The sequence below is a fragment of the Gouania willdenowi genome, chromosome 17 (genome assembly GCF_900634775.1).
Source record: "Gouania willdenowi chromosome 17, fGouWil2.1, whole genome shotgun sequence".
Lineage (NCBI taxonomy): Eukaryota > Metazoa > Chordata > Actinopteri > Blenniiformes > Gobiesocidae > Gouania > Gouania willdenowi.
This window is the reverse complement of record NC_041060.1, coordinates 37,069,848-37,091,640: the sequence shown is the minus strand read 5'-3', so window position 1 is coordinate 37,091,640 and position 21,793 is coordinate 37,069,848. Positions and strand designations below refer to the sequence as shown.

Here is a 21,793-nt window from a genome sequence, read left to right as displayed (position 1 = left end):
ATAATAATTATGAGAAAATAATGAAATAAATAAACTGACAAATTCAGCTCTATAAAGAATTAGGTTATTTTATTAGGTGTGGAGTGTTAACATTATTCAGAATAAATAAAGGATAGAATAAGATTTCTCCTTCACAAATAAGAGATAGCAAAGAAAAATAAAACAAACAATTTAAATAAATAAATATTATTTATTTGGTTAAACTTATTTAGCTTTCTCACATCTCCATGTCTCCCAATTGTATGTATTCATCTTGAGAAGACATGTAATCACACTCCACACTTCTCCGTCTGACTTGCATGTCCTTGTAAACAGTGGTTCTCAAATTGTTGCTTCTCACCAGGTATCAGCGTACCACTGGTAGTAGACGTACCACAGTTTGAGAATCACTGCAACTCCAGCTATGCTTCTCCTTGCTCCAGGAAAAGAGAATCGAATTAATACTTCCTGCTTTTCTTTCAGCCTCATATTTTCCCACTCACGTGTGAATGGGCTACAGATAACATTGAGCTAGCATGGCTAAAAGCTCACTAACCCACACCTAACTATTGTGTGATTGTGCAGCAGCACCTTTTAGGATCTGAAAAGCTCTCAGATCCTGACCTCTGACCTGTCTCTGCCTTCCTGGAAGACAGCAAAGGCAGATCCAAGGTTATTCTACTGGAATATAATAATTTCGTTTCTTGATTTGGTCATTAATTGTATCCACAGTGAAGGCCAAACACAAACTCACATGCAGATATACACGCACACACACTATCAAGGACAGATACCGGGTGACGCCATCTACGAACGAACAGAACAAACTGACTTGACCTCCTCCCTGCTTCCTTCTTATCTCTCAAGGTGGGGGTAGAACAGTTGAATTGGGTAGAAATGTGTGTGTAAAGTGTGATCTTTAGTCAGTCTTGCTTTTTTCCTCTGGCCGGAGCTTTTTGACCATCCTGCCGCCTTTCCTCCCAACAGGATGGGACACTTCTTCTTCTATACTCTTTTTCATTTAGTTTATAATAAATCCTTTTTTTTTATAAAATCATCAAGCTTTGACTGGACTCACCATTCAACCAGAGCAATAAATCATGTCTCCAAATGAGGTCAACCGCAAATAGTCACAATAGTCACATCACCATTTAAACCTGGCCAAAAGAAGTGGGGTAGGATCGATTGTAGGTCTTTCAAATCCCTAAATGAAGTATGAAGCATGAATCCACCTCACTCTCTCTAAACGGGGGCACTAATGCAACGTGTCTGCTGATGTCAAACTATTCATGAGTGGAATAGTGGGTCATACGAGTGACGTGGGCAAGGATTTACGGGCTGATTCGAGCTCCATCGCACTTATGCAGAGATGCATCAGCTCAACCTCTCGAGTTTTCATCTGCAACTCCACTTCTTTCAGGTAGATAGCCTCCTTCAGCTCCTCTACAAGCTTAACCAAAATAAGATTCACTACCTCACAAACAGAAATCACAGAAGTACAGACGGATTCGAAGACAAAGTTTTCATATGGACCAAATTGATGCTGCCGCTGTCAAGGTTGGTGAACTTCGGACTGATAGCAGCGCTGGGATTTTGAATGTGGTGACATCCTCCTCAGCCAATCCGGGCAGCCCACCACAACCAATCCTGGTAAGCGTCACCAAAGTTGTTCCTTTGGTGAGGACGTCTGTCACAAAACACAACCCAGGCTGCAAACAACCAACAAGAGCACAAACTGAACACTAAATAATACCGCGACGGCCGTAACAAGCACCCAATGAATATACGCTTTAATTCTTTGAAATAAATTCAATAGAATGCAGCATCAGATCCTGCTTTATTTTCACCGGTAGATGACTCTGAACATAGATTACAACTCCACCTCCATAGCATCTTTTCCGTGTCACTGGGTAGCTTTAGTGTACCCGACCGTGGATAGGTGATCAGTTTGTCATACCGCAATTAGGTGATGTCTCCTCTCTGCTTCACGGCTTTGAGTTCAGGCATCAACTCCTTCCTTTTCTTTCTCACAGTATCTGTGTAGTCCTCGTTGATTTAGATGTTGATACCTTGCAATGATTTTGTGCGCTGAAGGATGGCTGTATGGTCCTTGTACCTCTGCAGTTTTGCAACATTTGGCCTGTCACCTCCAGGTTTCCCTGTGCGATACGCCCGTATCGATACGCCCGTTCCAGCTTGACTTGCTGAAATTCCAACTTTTTGGACCAAGTTTCCATTGGCAATTACTTTATACCATCAATGACAATGTTATTTCTTCTTGACTGTCCTAGATACTCCATCTTATCAGTGACAGTCAGCAGGCTGTCGCACACTTTGTATACATCGGACTGCAGAGCGTCATATTTTTCTGTGTGCTTAGCCATATTCGCCTTGATATCGTCAACTTCTTTTTGCGTGTATTCCAAGCTTATTTTAATGCTCAGCAAGTCCTTTGTAAGCCCATCAATCCTTGTGTTTGAAGAATGAACTAGCATCTTTACAAAGCCTTGAAAGATACCTTGTTGTTGCTGCAACAACACCATGAAAGTTTCCCGTTGCTGGCTCAGCAGCTTGTTTACCTGACTGAGCATCACATACTCCTCCTCCGGCTTCTGATTGGTCTTCCTGTGTGGCATTTCCACTGTTTATTCACCTGTAGTGATAGGTTAGAGGCCTCCTTTTCAATCACCCGCAGATGTTGTCCGCCCGTTGGCCATTGCCAACGGGCGGACAACGGGCTAACAACTGTTGCCATGGCAACAGTTGTTAGCCACAAAACAGCTGATAGCAGGGTTAGCCGCGGTGTACTCCACAGTTGTCTGCCTTAATACTGATTAATCCTCAGCGGTCTTGACCAAAAACTTCCCGATCAACAATGGCCTCGTATTTAATTACCAGACCACTAGTCGGTGTTATCTCCAATTTGCCCAGAAATAGTGTAGCAGGATACAAAGCAACTTCCCAAGAAGATGGGTGGCTTAACCCTACCAAACTTAAAAATGTATTACTGGGCAGCGCAGCTGAAACCATTACCAGTATGGATCAAAAATTCTGTAGATACCGGTGGATAAATATTGAACAATCCCAATGCCAACAGTCTCTACCTGTTCTACCTTGTTCTTGATTGTCTCCTAAAGACATTAAAAATAGGCTTATGGACCCGACACACCTTAAAAATGTGGAAAGAAATACAATCTACTTTACCTAGACTCCTCTCTTCAGTGATGAGCATTGGCTCTCTGAATGATTCCCTACCTGCCCAACTGGATGCAGGTTTTAAAAGATGGTCAACACTTAGGCTTAAGTATGTACATCAACTGTGTGACTTGAACGCTCTCAAATCATTACGACATGAGTTTTCCATTCCAGCTACAGAATTTTTTAGATACCTACAATTAAGACACCATTTATTGAAACACAAGGACTGGAACAAAGTGGTTAGCCCTACAGGAATAGAGTCCTATATATCGTGTCTGCACCAGAGAATCCTACCCATGAACCAGACCAACTCACAACACCCTAAAGTTAAATGGGAAGCTGAATTACACAAAGAAATATTAAAAGAAGATTGGGAACAAATGTGCTCTGCAGCCCATAGAGTAACACATGCTAATATTTGGAGAGAATTCAAATGGAAAGTTGTAATAAGATATTTTGAGACCCCACACACAACTGCAAAGATGTTTAGAACACAGTCCAATAAGTGTTGGAGGAATTGTGGAGACTTTGTAGGGAACCATGCCCACATGTTCTGGTCATGCTCTAAATTAGATCAGTTTTGGGAGGAGGTCTCTCTGGGTCTTAAGGATGTGTTTGGTATTGATATTCCCAAAGATCCACAAGTGATCTTACTTGGACTAAAACCAGTAGGAATAGTATTTATAGTAAATCTTTCTGACTGCAGCTCTAAAATGTATCACCATCACCTGTGGAGGAGGAGCCACTTACTCATCGTCTGTGGAGGAGGAGCCACCTACTCATAACCTGTGGAGGAGGAGCCACCTACTCATCGTCTGTGGAGGAGGAGCCACCTACTCATCACCTGTGGAGGAGGAGCCACTTACTCATCGTCTGTGGAGGAGGAGCCACCTACTCATCACCTGTGGAGGAGGAGCCACCTACTCATCGTCTGTGAAGGAGGAGCCACCTACTCATCACCTGTGGAGGAGGAGCCACCTACTCATCACCTGTGGAGGAGGAGCCACCTACTCATCGTCTGTGGAGGAGGAGCCACCTACTCATAACCTGTGGAGGAGGAGCCACCTACTCATAACCTGTGGAGGAGGAGCCACCTACTCATCGTCTGTGGATCCAAAGAATGTAGGGTAGATAATCTACTCTCTGAGGCTCCAAAAACACATTTTTAATAAAAGGTGGAACCCCATGATAAAAGTGCTCATTCAATAAGGAGACCCCCCCCCCTCCCTTATTTATTTACTGTATTTTTATTTAATTTAATTTTTTGTTGTTTGTTTCTTTGTCTTCCTTTCTTTCTTACTTATTGTTTTCTTTGCAATAAGGTGATCTTATATGTGCTATTGTTCATGTACCTGTTGTACTGTAATCTGCTGTACATACTGTGGTGGATGTGAACAAGATGTTTGAAATGTTATCAAAAGTAAAAAAAAAAACATGATACCAGCAGCAGAGCGACACCATGAGCTACTTCTGAAGAGAAGAAGACAACCAGGATCCACTGCTGCTCATTAATGCCGACCCAAGTAGAATCTGTCTGCTGTAAAGAACTGGTGTTCAAATGGTTAAAGATTTGGTTTAATGGTTTAAATCTGGATATTTTGCTTTACTTCTCTTCTTCATCACGTTTATGGAACAGCAGAGATGGGACTGTCGCCCCCTGCGATCACAGATTTTTTCAGCTCAAGGATTTTGTTTATCAAATTTTGGTAAACAAAAGAGGTTTACATTGACTTTTTTTTTAACTTTTACTGATTTTTAGAGCAACTTAAATCTGCACAAGTTATTTTGAGTGAAAAAGCTGCTAAATGATCCTGAATGCTTCACCTCATGGAACTCAGGACTAAAGGTGCGATTTACGTAATCAATTATGTCATTTCAACATGGTGGCGCATAGGCTCTACAACGGTAAAGTAGTCCCAGTTTTAAAAGTTAATAAAAAGAATATGGTGCAAAATAATGCCTCTTGTTCGGCATAGATCTACTAATAAGGACATTTCAAAGGTTTTAGGTAACATTTGTAAAAACAGTGGAGGGGCCGGACTCTTAGGTTAAACCTGGTCTTAACCTGGAGCTGGGTTTGATCAAATACCCCTCTGATTATCTTAGTGAGTTGATATCATGATTCATAGGACAGCTTCTGTCTGACTGAGAATGTTTGGTTAACGGAGATAAAGGGTTAGGGTTCGGCCCGGGGGCCAAATCTGGCCCTTTAGATCAGTGGTTCCCAAACTTTGTTGTAACGTGTACCCCTAGAGCCTTTCAGTCATACCATGAGTACCCCCTCACTCACACGTGTTCATGATTCTCCAAAAGTAAAACATAACACAACTGAATATTTAACACACGTCATTTTATTTCATCATCTGAAATTGAATAATTAATATTCAGGCTTTATCTTCTTATTTAACTCAAATAAACATAAAATTATGGTTTTTTTCAAGGCAACAAAAATGATAAATATAAGAAATAATATTAAAGTAAACATTTGTATTATTAATACTGTATTATTAATACTAATATATTATGATTATATTGTTATTAAAGAAAAATAATAAAGTTGAAATTAGAAAAGTAATAAATAAATAAATACAAAACAAATAATTACCCTGCCTGTTATATATAACTTTTATGACATTTACCACAAAAGGAGCTTCTTTGAATACTTTAAACAATTATATAAACTTTAAAAATCAAGAACTAAACATTTAACAACTGGAATTTAAACTCACTGTATCATTTGTACTTTTAATGAGACACTTGAGTTTGTTTGTCTTTCATAATCTTTGATAGTTATGGGGGCAGCGTAGAAACATCTGTTACCAGGCGGTTGTCCACATCTGTCTGCTCCTCTGCTTGCTTTGAATGTGTCAAAGCTGAGAAGGTCAAAGCTGAGAAGGTCAAAGCTGAGAAGGTCAAAGCTGAGAAGGTCAAAGCTGAGAAGGTCAAAGCTGAGAAGGTCAAAGCTGAGAAGGTCACCTCACACACACAAATAGAACCAAAAGCTCAATCAGTGCATGTTTTCCTTCTCCACATCACACCAGAACTCAGTCAATGTCTTCTCATCGTGGGTCATTTGATGATAACTCCATCAGATGCTCCTGCAGCCTTGTTCTCACTCACAATAAACGGGTTCCTCACCCAATCACAACTTTCTGACTTTTCTTCAATGTCCTGAAAATACTGGCTGAAATCTGTGCAGAGATTGGACAGATGTGTTAGCACCAGTTTGACCCCTGACAACATCAGTAGTGACATCACATCCCTTCTCCCATCGTTTGAGCTTTTTAGTGAATCCTTTAACTTTGTCAAACATGTTCAGGATGTGAGGTTGAGCTCCTTCAGTTTGGTAAACACATCAGCGACAGGCGCCCCACCCACTCAGCATCTTCAGACACCACAGCCAGAGGATGCAGATGTTGTGTGAGAAACACACAAAGTTCACTGAGCAGTTCATGAAGTCTGAGTAGTGTTTTCCCACGGTACAGCCAGCTGTTTGTGCTCCGTGTTGTTCTCATGACAAAGACTTTCAAACAGTCTGTGATTCAGTGGCTGGGATTGGATGAAATGTAGCATCTTCACAGCATCATCCATAACAGCATCTAAATCAGGCTCTTTGTAGTGAATAACACAAAGCAACCATTTAATGTCAGGATTGTCCAAAAAGTCCCTTCACACGTCGTCAGTACAGATGTGACTGCAGGTTCTTTAAAGCTTTCTATTATCTGGAACATTTATCTTTCCTTTCAGCTTTTTGCAAAATGAAATATGCTCGTTTATGTCCGACACATCTTTGTAACGAGTGAAGGAGATGATCATCACACTCACATTTCATCCAGCTGTAAAACCACCTTTTTTCACCACTTGATATGAACCAACATATCATCAGTCAGACACAGTGTTGTTGTCAATCATCATTTCAGTCATAACTGAACGAGCTCTTCAACCATTGAGTGAAGATTTTTTTATTTTTCCACGAGCAGATACGACGTAAGAGCCTCTCGTGGCTTTCATCATTACGGTCTGTCTTGACTTAAATTCCGACAACTTACGTTTGTAAAATTCCTCAGAGTGTGTGTTGTTCTGGTGTCGCTGTAAACGGGTTGTTATTTACCAGGACTTCACCACGAAAGAAGCCCTGAGGCTGAGGTGGGTCCGTATAAAATATAGTTTTCACTTTACAGCCTTGGTTAAGCACCATTTTATTGACGGACTTTTGTGTTATTTTGGAAATAAATTCTTAATTTTTCCACGTACCCCCTGCAATGTGTTCACGTACCCCTAGGGATACGTGTACCCCTGGTTGGGAATCACTGCTTTAGAGCATTAAATTCAACCCTCTTCACAAAGTAAAAATGATAGAAAAACATTAAACACCTACAGTAATTCAGTTGTAGATACTGTATCTCAGACCCTCCAAATACCAAATTTCAAATAAAATACACAATATTTGCAGAGCTCAGTTTTGACATTTTTAATCTAAAATTGTTGGAAGAGGAAGTGGAAAAGGAGGAGGAAGTGGAAAAGGAAGAGGAAGTGCACGACTCACAAACAGCTGCAGGAACTTGAGGATCCTCTTGTGCGTCAGAATGTAAAGAACGTTCCCAGTGACGCGGTCGATGACAGGAAGACGATGGATTTGGTTTTTGATCAGAGTGTAAACAGCATCAAACAGGCTGTACACACACACACACACACACACAGCATTAGCAGTGTGTGTGTGTGTGTGTGTGTGTGTGTGTGTGTCGTACCTTTCTTCAGGTGAAATGCTGACCAGAGGTTTGAACGTAGCTTGAAGGTAAACCTCTGTAATGAGTTGGAGAAAAAACAATGGTTTACTTTAGTATCTTTATTTTCCTCTGACACACTGAACTAATGTTCAGGACGTCACACACACTTTAAAAATGTTCTTTTTAACCAACTGTTCCTTAATTATTCAATATTCACACTGTAGATGTTTAGTTTGATCTTTGATCAATCATTACTTTATAGATATGGATAATATAGTGAGGGGTGTGTCCTTATTTATGTTCATCTTCCAATATGTCTGTACCTCCATCACATATAAAGGTAAATATGGTACAGTAATAAGCTCCTCCTACAGAAATAGATCTGCTATACATCCTATCTGGTGGACATGTCAGCTCCTCTAAATAGTCAGTGTGTGTTTGGGTCTGGAACATGTTCAGTAAACTACTTAGCATATGTCTCAGCTCCCTGTAATGTGATTAGCTTAGAGCTATGAACATAGACTGTTCACATCACTAATGATTAGTCACATAGTAAGAAATTTATTTATAAAGCACTTTTTGCAGATAAAATCACAAAGTGCTGAACAGAGCTGTGGTGAAAATACAAGTGTAACATCATAATAGAATAATAAAACATCAGAAAAGGATAATAAATAAATAAATAAATAAATAAATAAATAAATAAATAAATAAATAAATAAATAAATAAATAAATAAAATCCAGTAACTAAAAGTTTTTCTGAAAAGTAAAGTCTTCAACAGTTTTTAAAAGTGACCACAGAGACTGGTGCAGGTTATTCCAGATTCTGGGGGCCAAAGCCTGAAAATGTCATTTTTAGGGTCTTTAGGAGACCCTGGTCTGAAGACTGAAGACTTCACCCTGAAGTGTAGGGGTACAACAAGTCTGAGATATATTGAGGGGTCTGACCGTGTAACGCTCATGTAATGTAATAACTAATATTTATAGTTTATTCTAAACTTCACTAGAACCAGTGCAGAGTAGAAAGAATGGTGGTAATGTGGGATGTTCTAGAAGCACCAGTTAAAAGTCTGACAGCAGCGTCTGTACGATCTGGAGTCTGTTTAGGGTCGACTTATTAAAACATTAAAATTACAATAGTTAATGTGTGATGATATAAATGTGTGTATGACCAGTTCTAGATCTGATTTTAATCATAAATGTCTGACTTTAGAGATATTTGTCAGATGATAAAACAGTTTTTAGTCAGTAGATGACAGTGACCCTCCAAAGACATGAACTGATCAAACACAAGGTTTAACAGATGAGCCCAGATCACCAAGAGACTTTTAATCACATGATCAGAGTTTATGTTTAATTAGAATTTATCTGGAGATCATTTGATGACAACCAGTTTTTGATACAGGATATACAGTCTAAGATCTCTGATAAAAAGTGAAACGCTGAGTCATTAAAGGAACAGTACAACTGGATATCATCAGCATAAAAATGATAAGATATATTTTTAAAACCATGGATCAACGACCAAGAGGCATCAGATACAATAAAAACTAAACAGGAACCAGAACAGAGCCCTGGGCTACTCCACATGACAGGTTGGACATATTAGACATTACATCATTATTAGTAACATTAAAGGTTCTTCTATTAATATAAGAGGTAAACCATTGGAGAACAGTACCAGAAAACCATCTCAGATGTAAGTGGATCAACCAGTATACTATGATCTACTGTATCAAAGGCAGCATCAGATCAAGTCAAACTAAAACTGTGTAACGACCAGAGTCAGTGACATCATCACAATGTCTACAGAGCTCGATGAGGGTTTCATCTTTCTACTAAAACCTGAACATCCTGTAGGCTGACAGGAGTGAAGGAGGACCATGAGCTCACAGGGGCTGATGCACTGCACAAGCTACCCAAGGGAGGAGTGATACTATCCCTGATGTCTTGTACTTTGTTCACAAAAAAGTTTAAAAATGGTTACAGTCCTCCTGTGTGTGTACAGACACATGGGACGATGATGGTGCAACAAGATTTTCAATAGTATTGAACAAAACCTTGGGGTTTCTCTTTATCGCAAAACAAGATTAGTGAAATAAGCAGAGCGGGCATGCTTTATTATTTCTTTTATCTCCATTATCTTTTCTTTTAAATGGAGTCTGTGCACCTCTAGTTTAGTGGTTTTCTACAACCGTTCCACTTTCCGGCAGCTTCTCCTAAAGCTAAAAATAGCTTCATTCATCCACGGACAAGGTTTCTTATTAGAGCCTGGAGTGTTTTTAGCTGATGCTACTGTGTCTAATAGTCAAACAGTGGCTATTAAAGTTTGTCATAAAAGTGTCAACATCATCACAACTAGCAAATGTAGTTGGATCAAAAGAGGCAGAAAATCCACTGATTGCTGCTTCATTAAGAATGCGTTGGTTCTAGACTCACACGCTCTGAAAATATGAACATATAGTTATTTTACTATTTTCATTGGTTCATAACTGCTTGTGGGAATTAATAAATAATCTGATGTGTTTTAATTTATAGTATAAATGTTACTCTTTATTGGAATATTAAACTACTTTTCTATATTATCTATATCTATAAAGTATCGATCAGAACAAACTAAACATTTACAGAGTGAATATTTAATAATTAAGGAACAATTAATAAAAATGTCAGAATTTGTTTGGACTGAATTGTGTGGGACTTCCTGAACATATAACGACCCTCCACGTTCAGCTTACATCACTTCCTGTGAACTGCAACCTGATTGGTTTGCAGCTACAATGAGAACTGTAAAGAAACAACTTCACCTTCCTGTTGTCAGTGAAGGAGCTGCTGATCTAATATAAACATATCTATAGATCTATAGTAGAAAGACTCACCTCTCCACGTCTCCAGCTTATGTTCTTCTAACTCATAGATCTGCACCTGCACACACACATCTGGATCAGTGTGTGTGTGTTTATTATCATGTGTACAGTAAATACAGTAAAGAAACATTTTTCTCTGTACAATGGAATCTATATTTTGATCATCACACAAAAAAACAAGAACAAAGAAAACAAATAAAGAGAAAAGTATAGTAACAATAATTATAATCATTTAAAAAGTAATAAAGGTAAATATGTACAAGGCAGAAAAGATAGAAAAGTCAAATATAAATAGTGAAATAAATCAAATCCTATTGGCTGTTGAGTCTGATGTCAGAGGGAAAGAAGATGTTCCTCAGTCTGGTGGTCCTGCATTTCATACTTCTGTACCTCCATCCTGAGGGTAGAACTGTGAACAGACCATGTTGGGGGTGTGTGGGGTCTTCAATGATGGAACCAGCTCTCCTGTGAACTCTGCACTTGTAGATGCTCTGCAGAGAGATGTTGTCTTCACCACTCTCTGCAGGTGTTTGTGGTCCATGGCAGTGGTGTTGTCGTACCACATGGTGATACAGCTGGTGAGGATGGACTCAATGATGCAGCTGTAGAAGTTGGTGAGGACCTTTGGTGACATGTCAAATTTCCTCAACCTCCTCAGGAAATACAGGTGCTGAAGCCTTCTTCACCAGCTGTGTGGTGTTAGGACCAGGAGCAGGTGAAGTCCTCACTGATGTGGACCTTCAGGATAGACAGTGACTGGTGAGAGCGCCTCTCATTCCTCATGTCCACTATCATCTCCTTGGTCTTGTTTGTGTTGATGGTGAGGTTGTTCTCCTCACACCATGTCATCAGACTGGCCCCTCCCTCCTGTAGGCCTGATACATCCTATCACTACGGTGTCGTCTGCAAACCTCAGGATGGTGTTGTTCTTGTGGGAGTCGACACAGTTGTGGGTGAACAGGGTGTAGAGGACACAACCCTCTGTGGTGCCAACATTAGTGCAGATGCTGGCTGAGGTCCTCTTCCCAATCCTGACAGACTGAGGCCCGTCAGTCAAACAGTCCAGCAGTCAGTCACAGAGGGTGGAGTGAAGTCCGAGAGAAAACAGTTTATGGGTGAGCATGAGGGGAATGACCGTGTTGAAGACTAAGCTGTAGTTGCTGAAGAGCATCTTGAAGTAGGAGTCTTTATTCTCCAGGTGAGAGAGGGAAGTGTGGAGGGCAGCAGTGATGGTGTCCAAGGTGGACCTGTTGGGATGGTATGCAGACTGCAGGAGGTCCAGTATGGGGTTTATATCCTGTAGTCTGTAATATGCTATAGTCTGTATTATTCTGTAGACTGTAATATTCTGTAGACTGTAATATGATGTAGACTGTATTATTCTGTAGACTGTAATATGATGTAGACTGTATTATTCTGTAGACTGTAATATGATGTAGTCTGTAATATGATGTAGTCTGTAATATGATGTAGACTGTATTATTCTGTAGACTGTAATATGATGTAGACTGTATTATTCTGTAGACTGTAATATGATGTAGTCTGTAATATGATGTAGTCTGTAATATGATGTAGACTGTATTATTCTGTAGTCTGTAATATGATGTAGTCTGTAATATGATGTAGTCTGTAATATGATGTAGACTGTATTATTCTGTAGACTGTAATATGATGTAGACTGTAATATGATGTAGTCTGTAATATGATGTAGACTGTATTATTCTGTAGACTGTAATATGATGTAGACTGTATTATTCTGTAGACTGTATTATTCTGTAGACTGTAATATGATGTAGACTGTATTATTCTGTAGACTGTATTATTCTGTAGACTGTAATATGATGTAGTCTGTAATATGATGTAGACTGTATTATTCTGTAGACTGTAATATTCTGTAGACTGTAATATGATGTAGTCTGTAATATGATGTAGTCTGTAATATGATGTAGACTGTATTATTCTGTAGACTGTAATATTCTGTAGACTGTAATATGATGTAGTCTGTATTATTCTGTAGACTGTAATATGATGTAGTCTGTAATATTCTGTAGACTGTAATATGATGTAGTCTGTAATATGATGTAGTCTGTAATATGATGTAGTCTGTAATATGATGTAGTCTGTAATATTCTGTAGACTGTAATATGATGTAGTCTGTAATATGATGTAGTCTGTAATATTCTGTAGACTGTAATATGATGTAGTCTGTAACATGATGTAGTCTGTATAATGCTGTAGTCTGTATAATGTTGAAGACTATAATATGTGTGTGTTACTATGTGTGTGTGTGTGTGTTACTGTGTGTGTGTGTGTGTGTGTGTGTGTGTGTTAATATGTGTGTGTTACTGTGTGTGTATGTGTGTGTGTGTGTGTTGCTGTGTGTGTGTTTTACTGTGTGTATTACTGTGTGTGTGTTAATATGGGTGTGCTACTGTGTGTGTGTGTGTGTGTGTGTGTGTGTGTGTGTGTGTGTGTGTGTGTGTGTGTGTGTGTGTGTGTGTGTGTGTGTTTTACTGTGTGTGTGTGTTACTGTGTGTGTGTGTGTTTTACTGTGTGTGTGTTAATATGTGTGTGCTACTGTGTGTGTGTGTGTGTTACTGTGTGTGTGTGTGTGTGTGTGTTTTACTGTGTGTGTGTGTGTGTTAATATGTGTGTGCTACTGTGTGTGTGTGTGTTACTGTATGTGTGTGTGTTGATGTGTGTGTTATTGTGTGTGTGTGTGTGTGTGTGTTAATTTGTGTGTGTTATTATGTGTGTGTGTGTGTGTGTGTGTGTGTGTGTTATTGTGTGTGTGTGTGTGTGTGTGTTAATCTGTGTGTGTTATTATGTGTGTGTGTGTGTGTGTGTGCGTGTTACTGTGTGTGTGTGTGTGTGTTTTACTGTGTGTGTGTGTGTGTGTGTGTGTGTGTGTGTTAATGTGTGTGTGCTACTGTGTGTGTATTACTGTGTGTGTGTGTGTTTGTGTGTTAATATGTGTGTGCTACTGTGTGTGTGTTACTGTGTGTTAATATGGGTGTGTGTTAAAATGTGTGTGTTACTGTGTGTGTTAATATGTGTATGTGTGTGTGTGTGTGTGTGTGTGTTAATGTGTGTGTGTGTGTTAAAATGTGTGTGTTACTGTGTGCGTGTGTGTTACTGTGTGTGTGTGTGTTACTGTGTGTGTGTGTTAACATGTGTGTTTTACTGTGTGTGTGTATGTGTGTGTTAATATGTGTGTGTTAATATGTGTGTGTTACTAATGTGTGTTACTGTGTGTGTGTTACTGTGTGTGTGTGTGTTACTGTGTGTGTGTGTTAACATGTGTGTTTTACTGTGTGTGTGTATGTGTGTGTTAATATGTGTGTGTTACTGTGTGTGTGTTACTGTATGTGTGTTACTGTGTGTGTGTGTGTGTGTGTTAATATGAGTGTGTTACTGTGTGTGTGTGTGTGTTAATATGTGTGTGTGTTACTGTGTGTGTGTGTGTGTGTGTGTTAATATGTGTGTGTGTGTTACTGTGTGTGTGTTAATATGTGTGTGTTACTGTGTGTGTGTGTTAATATGTGTGTGTGTTACTGAGTGTGTGTGTGTGTGCGTGTTAATTTGTGTGTGTGTGTATGTGTGTGTGTGTTAATATGTGTGTGTTACTGTGTGTGTTGTTGTGTCTTTGTTTATTTGGTTTGTGTTAACTCTCGTCTGTGTTTCAGGGATTCCTGTTTGTGGCTCCACCCCTCAGTGATGTGTGTGTGCTTGGCTGGTGACTGATTAGCTCCCTCTTGTTTCCACCCAGGTGTGGCCCATTCCCAATCAGGCCTCCTCCACTATTTAGCTGAGTGTCTGGACACAGTATGGCTGCGTTTTGTTCCCTGTACCTCCTTCCACGTTGGATTGAAGTTACTTTTGTTTGGGTTAATAAACATGGACTGGTTCCCAGAACGTTATTCCTGCCTCCATCTTTCCCTGCATTTGGGTCCATACCCACCACAGACCGTGACATGTGTGTTAATTTGAGTGTGTTACTGTATGTGTGTGTGTTAATATGTGTGTGTGTTACTATGAGTGTGTTACTGTGTGTGTTAATATGAGTGTGTTACTGTGTGTGTGTGTTAATATGAGTGTGTTACTGTGTGTGTGTGTTAATATGTGTGTGTGTTACTGTGTGTGTGTGTTAATATGAGTGTGTTACTGTGTGTTAATATGGGTGTGTGTTAAAATGTGTGTGTTACTGTGTGTGTGTTAATATGAGTGTGTTACTGTGTGTGTTAATATGTGTGTGTGTGTGTGTGTGTGTGTGTGTGTGTGTGTGTTAATATGAGTGTGTTACTGTGTGTGTTAATATGTGTGTGTTACTGTGTGTGTGTGTTAATATGTGTGTGTTAATATGAGTGTGTTACTGTGTGTGTGTGTTAATATGTGTGTGTTAATATGAGTGTGTTACTGTGTGTGTGTGTTAATATGTGTGTGTTACTGTGTGTGTTAATATGTGTGTGTGTGTGTGTGTGTGTGTGTTAATATGAGTGTGTTACTGTGTGTGTTAATATGTGTGTGTTACTGTGTGTGTGTGTTAATATGTGTGTGTTAATATGAGTGTGTTACTGTGTGTGTGTGTTAATATGAGTGTGTTACTGTGTGTGTGTGTTAATATGAGTGTGTTACTGTGTGTGTGTGTTAATATGTGTGTGTTACTGTGTGTGTTAATATGAGTGTGTTACTGTGTGTGTGTGTGTGTTAATATGTGTGTGTTACTGTGTGTGTGTGTGTTAATATGTGTTTGTTACTGTGTGTGTGTGTGTGTTAATATGTGTGTGTGTGTGTTATTATGCGTGTGTGTGTGTGTTATTATGTGTGTGTGTGTTTTTATGAGTGTGTGTGTGTGTGTGTGTGTGTTAATATGTGTGTGTGTGTGTGTGTGTGTTATTATGCGTGTGTGTGTGTGTTAATATGAGTGTGTGTGTGTGTGTGTGTGTGTGTTAATATGTGTGTGTGTGTGTGTTAATATGCGTGTGTGTGTTATTATGCGTGTGTGTGTGTGTTAAAATGTGTGTGTGTGTTAATATGTGTGTGTGTGTGTGTGTTATTATGTGTGTGTGTGTGTGTGTGTTCATATGTGTGTGTTACTGTGTGTGTGTGTGTTACTGTGTGTGTGTGTGTGTGTGTGTGTTAATATGTGTGTGTGTGTGTGTTAATATGTGTGTGTGTTAATGTGTGTGTGTGTGTTAATATGTGTGTGTGTGTGTGTGTGTTAATATGTGTGTGTGTGTGTGTGTGTGTTAATATGTGTGTGTTACTGTGTGTGTGTGTGTTAATATGTGTGTGTTACTGTGTGTGTGTGTTACCGTGTGTGTGTGTGTGTGTTAATATGTGTGTGTTACTGTGTGTGTGTGTGTGTGTTAATATGTGTGTGTGTGTGTGTGTGTGTGTGTTAATATGTGTGTGTTACTGTGTGTGTGTGTGTTACTGTGTGTGTGTGTTACTGTGTGTGTGTGTGTGTGTGTGTTAATATGTGTGTGTGTTAATATGTGTGTGTGTTAATATGTGTGTGTGTGTGTGTGTTACTGTGTGTGTGTGTGTGTGTTAATATGTGTGTGTTAATATGTGTGTGTTACTGTGTGTGTGTGTTACTGTGTGTGTGTGTGTGTTAATATGTGTGTGTTAATGTGTGTGTGTGTTACTGTTTGTGTGTGTGTGTGTTAATATGTGTGTGTGTGTGTGTGTTAATATGTGTGTGTGTGTGTGTGTGTGTGTGTGTGTGTGTGTGTGTGTGTGTAATATGTGTGTGTGTGTGTGTGTTAATATGTGTGTGTGTGTATGTGTGTGTGTTAATAGGTGTGTGTGTGTGTGTGTGTGTGTGTGTGGTGTGTGTTGTGTGTGTGTTAATATGTGTGTGTGTGTGTGTTAATATGTGTGTGTGTGTGTGTGTTAATATGTGTGTGTGTGTGTTAATGTGTGTGTGTTAATATGTGTGTGTGTGTGTTAATATGTGTGTGTGTTAATATGTGTGTGTGTGTGTGTGTGTGTGTTAATATGTGTGTGTGTGTGTGTGTGTGTGTGTGTGTGTGTGTGTGTGTGTGTGTGTTAATATGTGTGTGTGTGTGTGTTAATATGTGTGTGTGTTACTGTGTGTGTGTTAATATGTGTGTGTTAATATGTGTGTGTGTGTGTGTGTTAATATGTGTGTGTGTGTGTGTGTGTGTGTGTGTGTGTGTGTTAATATGTGTGTGTTACTGTGTGTGTGTGTGTGTGTGTGTTAATATGTGTGTGTGTGTGTGTGTGTGTGTTAATATGTGTGTGTGTGTGTGTGTGTGTGTGTGTGTGTGTGTGTGTGTGTGTGTGTGTACCAGAGGAGACTTGTAGTACCGATGCAGGATGATGATAAAGTCAGTGATCGTTAACATTCCTGAGGATGAAAACAAACCAGGGTTAAAATTCAATTACATTTTTCAATTATGATTACGTTAACCAGCATTTTTTCCACTTACAATTAAAATTACAATCATTATTTTTCCACTGAAAGTCAATTACAATTAGTATGTTCTCAATTACTAAAGGTAATTTACTATTAATAAAAATACTCAACCTTTAAAAAATTTACCCTGATTAAAGTAACCTTCCTCTTGTGTTAGCTTTCTGTTAGCATATCTAATGCTAACGGCTCAGTTTGACCCAAACTGGACTAAAACTGGACTAAAACTGGACTAAAACTGGACGAATACTGGACGAATACTGGACTAAAACTGGACTAAAACTGGACTAAAACTGGACTAAAACTGGACTAAAACTGGACTAAAACTGGACGAATACTGGACTAATACTGGACGAATACTGGACTAAAACTGGACTAAAACTGGACTAAAACTGGACTAAAACTGGACTAATACAGGACTAAAACTGGACTTAAACTGGACTAATACAGGACTAATACAGGACTAAAACTGGACTAAAACTGGACTAAAACTGGACTAAAACTGGACGAATACTGGACTAATACTGGACTAAAACTGGACTAAAACTGGACTAAAACTGGACTAAAACTGGACTAATACAGGACTAAAACTGGACTAAAACTGGACTAATACAGGACTAATACAGGACTAAAACTGGACTAAAACTGGACTAAAACTGGACTATAACTGGACTAATACAGGACTAATACAGGACTAATACAGGACTATAACTGGACTAAAACTGGACTAAAACTGGACTAAAACTGGAGTGAAACTATGCAAAACAAAGCAGGATGTGTAAAACTGACTAAAAGACTACTTTTATCTTAACAAAGGTTTTATTTTGTTTACGCCCCTAATCCAGCCCTTAAATCTAAATACATGGTGACCCACAGTTGTCCTGTTCTTCCCTCCCATGTCCTTTGTGGTTTCAACTTATCCTAACTTAACCTATCTTAACTTATCTTATCTTAACTTACCCACAAAGCTTTGCTTCTCTGTGTCCCAAAGTGGAGCTGCTCGTACACCATTAGCCACCAGGGCAAAGAAGGCCTTCTTCACCTAAAGAACCAGAACCAATGTTTAGAACCACAACCAATGTTTAGAACCAGAACTAATGTTTAGAACCAGAACTAATGTTTAGAACCAGAACCAACATTTAGAACCAGAACCAACATTTAGAACCAGAACCAACGTTTAGAACCAGAACCAACGTTTAGAACCAGAACTAATGTTTAGAACCAGAACCAACGTTTAGAACCACAACCAATGTTTAGAACCAGAACTAATGTTTAGAACCAGAACCAATGTTTAGAACCACAACCAATGTTTAGAACCAGAACTAATGTTTAGAACCAGAACCAACGTTTAGAACCACAACCAATGTTTAGAACCAGAACTAATGTTTAGAACCAGAACTAATGTTTAGAACCAGAACCAACGTTTAGAACCAGAACCAACGTTTAGAACCAGAACTAATGTTTAGAACCAGAACTAACGTTTAGAACCAGAACTAACGTTTAGAACCAGAACCAACGTTTAGAACCAGAACTAATGTTTAGAACCAGAACCAATGTTTAGAACCAGAACTAATGTTTAGAACCAGAACCAATGTTTAGAACCAGAACTAATGTTTAGAACCAGAACCAACGTTTAGAACCAGAACCAACGTTTAGAACCAGAACTAATGTTTAGAACCAGAACCAACGTTTAGAACCAGAACCAATGTTTAGAACCAGAACCAATGTTTAGAACCAGAACTAATGTTTAGAACCAGAACCAACGTTTAGAACCAGAACTAATGTTTAGAACCAGAACCAACGTTTAGAACCAGAACTAATGTTTAGAACCAGAACCAATGTTTAGAACCAGAACTAATGTTTAGAACCAGAACCAATGTTTAGAACCAGAACTAATGTTTAGAACCAGAACCAACGTTTAGAACCAGAACCAACGTTTAGAACCAGAACTAATGTTTAGAACCAGAACCAACGTTTAGAACCAGAACCAATGTTTAGAACCAGAACCAATGTTTAGAACCAGAACTAATGTTTAGAACCAGAACCAACGTTTAGAACCAGAACTAATGTTTAGAACCAGAACCAACGTTTAGAACCAGAACTAATGTTTAGAACCAGAACCAACGTTTAGAACCAGAACCAACGTTTAGAACCAGAACTAATGTTTAGAACCAGAACTAATGTTTAGAACCAGAACCAATGTCAACATGAAGCACAGGAAACACAGCAACAGGGTGGCTTTTATTGTGAAAGTACAAACATGAGCTGACGTCCTGTCACTGACAGTTAAAACAAGATATGTTTACAAACTTCTCTCAGTTCATTAATTAATAATCTATGACACTACTTTAATACATTTATATTTGAATGTTACATTTATATTTTTCATTTGAAAATCCGGTAACACTTTAGTTTATTGAACATCTATTAACCATTAATTAGTTACTTATTAGCAATAGTAACATATTGACTCTTAATTTGTAATATTAGGTACTTATTAATCTCACAGTTCAAAGAGGTTAGGATTAGGATTAGGGTTTGGGTTAACCTTAATCCTAATCCTAATCCTAACCCTAGCCCTTTCTTAATACTAATCAGTAATAATTCTGGTTGTATATTAAGGTAATGCAGAATAAGGCATTAATAAGTATTAATAATGACTAATTAAGAGTCAATATGTTACAAATATGCTAATAATCAACTAATGAATAGTTAATAGATGTTCACTAAACTAAAGTCTTACCAAAAATACTTTCATCTTTTCATTCCAAGTATTTCACTCTCTTTGATCTTTGATCTGTTTATCCTTTCAAAAAAATTTAAAACTTCAACGATGTTTCTTTCAAAATAAAACCTTTAAATATAAATGGTAGAATTTGATCAGCTTTACCTAACGTTAACATTTAGGTCACACTAGTTGTATGATATATGTTGATCTATATACAGTTAACATTTAGGTCACACTAGTTGTATGATATATGTTAATCTATATACAGTTAACATTTAGGTCACACTAGTTGTATGATATATGTTGATCTATATACAGTTAACATTTAGGTCACACTAGTTGTATGATATATGTTGATCTATATACAGTTAACATTTAGGTCACACTAGTTGTATGATATATGTTGATCTATATACAGTTAACATTTAGGTCACACTAGTTGTATGATATATGTTGATCTATATACAGTTAACATTTAGGTCACACTAGTTGTATGATATATGTTGATCTATATACAGTTAACATTTAGGTCACACTAGTTGTATGATATATGTTGATCTATATACAGTTAACATTTAGGTCACACTAGTTGTATGATATATGTTGATCTATATACAGTTAACATTTAGGTCACACTAGTTGTATGATATATGTTGATCTATATACAGTTAACATTTAGGTCACACTAGTTGTATGATATATGTTGATCTATATACAGTTAACATTTAGGTCACACTAGTTGTATGATATATGTTGATCTATATACAGTTAACATTTAGGTCACACTAGTTGTATGATATATGTTGATCTATATACAGTTAACATTTAGGTCACACTAGTTGTATGATATATGTTGATCTATATACAGTTAACATTTAGGTCACACTAGTTGTATGATATATGTTGATCTATATACAGTTAACATTTAGGTCACACTAGTTGTATGATATATGTTGATCTATATACAGTTAACATTTAGGTCACACTAGTTGTATGATATATGTTGATCTATATACAGTTAACATTTAGGTCACACTAGTTGTATGATATATGTTGATCTATATACAGTTAACATTTAGGTCACACTAGTTGTATGATATATGTTGATCTATATACAGTTAACATTTAGGTCACACTAGTTGTATGATATATGTTAATCTATATACAGTTAACATTTAGGTCACACTAGTTGTATGATATATGTTAATCTATATACAGTTAACATTTAGGTCACACTAGTTGTATGATATATGTTAATCTATATACAGTTAACATTTAGGTCACACTAGTTGTATGATATATGTTAATCTATATACAGTTAACATTTAGGTCACACTGGTTGTATGATATATGTTAATCTATATACAGTTAACATTTAGGTCACACTGGTTGTATGATATATGTTAATCTATATACAGTTAACATTTAGGTCACACTGGTTGTATGATATATGTTAATCTATATACAGTTAACATTTAGGTCACACTGGTTGTATGATATATGTTAATCTATATACAGTTAACATTTAGGTCACACTAGTTGTATGATATATGTTAATCTATATACAGTTAACATTTAGGTCACACTAGTTGTATGATATATGTTAATCTATATACAGTTAACATTTAGGTCACACTAGTTGTATGATATATGTTGATCTATATACAGTTAACATTTAGGTCACACTAGTTGTATGATATATGTTGATCTATATACAGTTAACATTTAGGTCACACTAGTTGTATGATATATGTTGATCTATATACAGTTAACATTTAGGTCACACTAGTTGTATGATATATGTTGATCTATATACAGTTAACATTTAGGTCACACTAGTTGTATGATATA

The 21,793-nt window shown here is 37.8% G+C and overlaps 1 protein-coding gene across 5 annotated transcripts in view; it reads right to left on the bottom strand.

Moving 5' to 3' along the window:
* Positions 1 to 21,793, bottom strand: part of LOC114478736 (5'-AMP-activated protein kinase subunit gamma-1-like) — a 95,824-nt gene that overhangs the window by 44,460 nt on the left and 29,571 nt on the right. For all 5 annotated transcript variants that reach the window (XM_028471937.1, XM_028471941.1, XM_028471938.1 and 2 more), the window contains exons 5-9: positions 18,175 to 18,256; positions 17,090 to 17,148; positions 10,785 to 10,830; positions 7,926 to 7,980; positions 7,724 to 7,850 (exon numbers count right to left, since the gene is read on the bottom strand). In XM_028471937.1, coding sequence (XP_028327738.1) covers positions 7,724 to 7,850; positions 7,926 to 7,980; positions 10,785 to 10,830; positions 17,090 to 17,148; positions 18,175 to 18,256 — 369 coding nt within the window. The remainder of the gene's footprint in view (positions 1 to 7,723; positions 7,851 to 7,925; positions 7,981 to 10,784; positions 10,831 to 17,089; positions 17,149 to 18,174; positions 18,257 to 21,793) is intronic.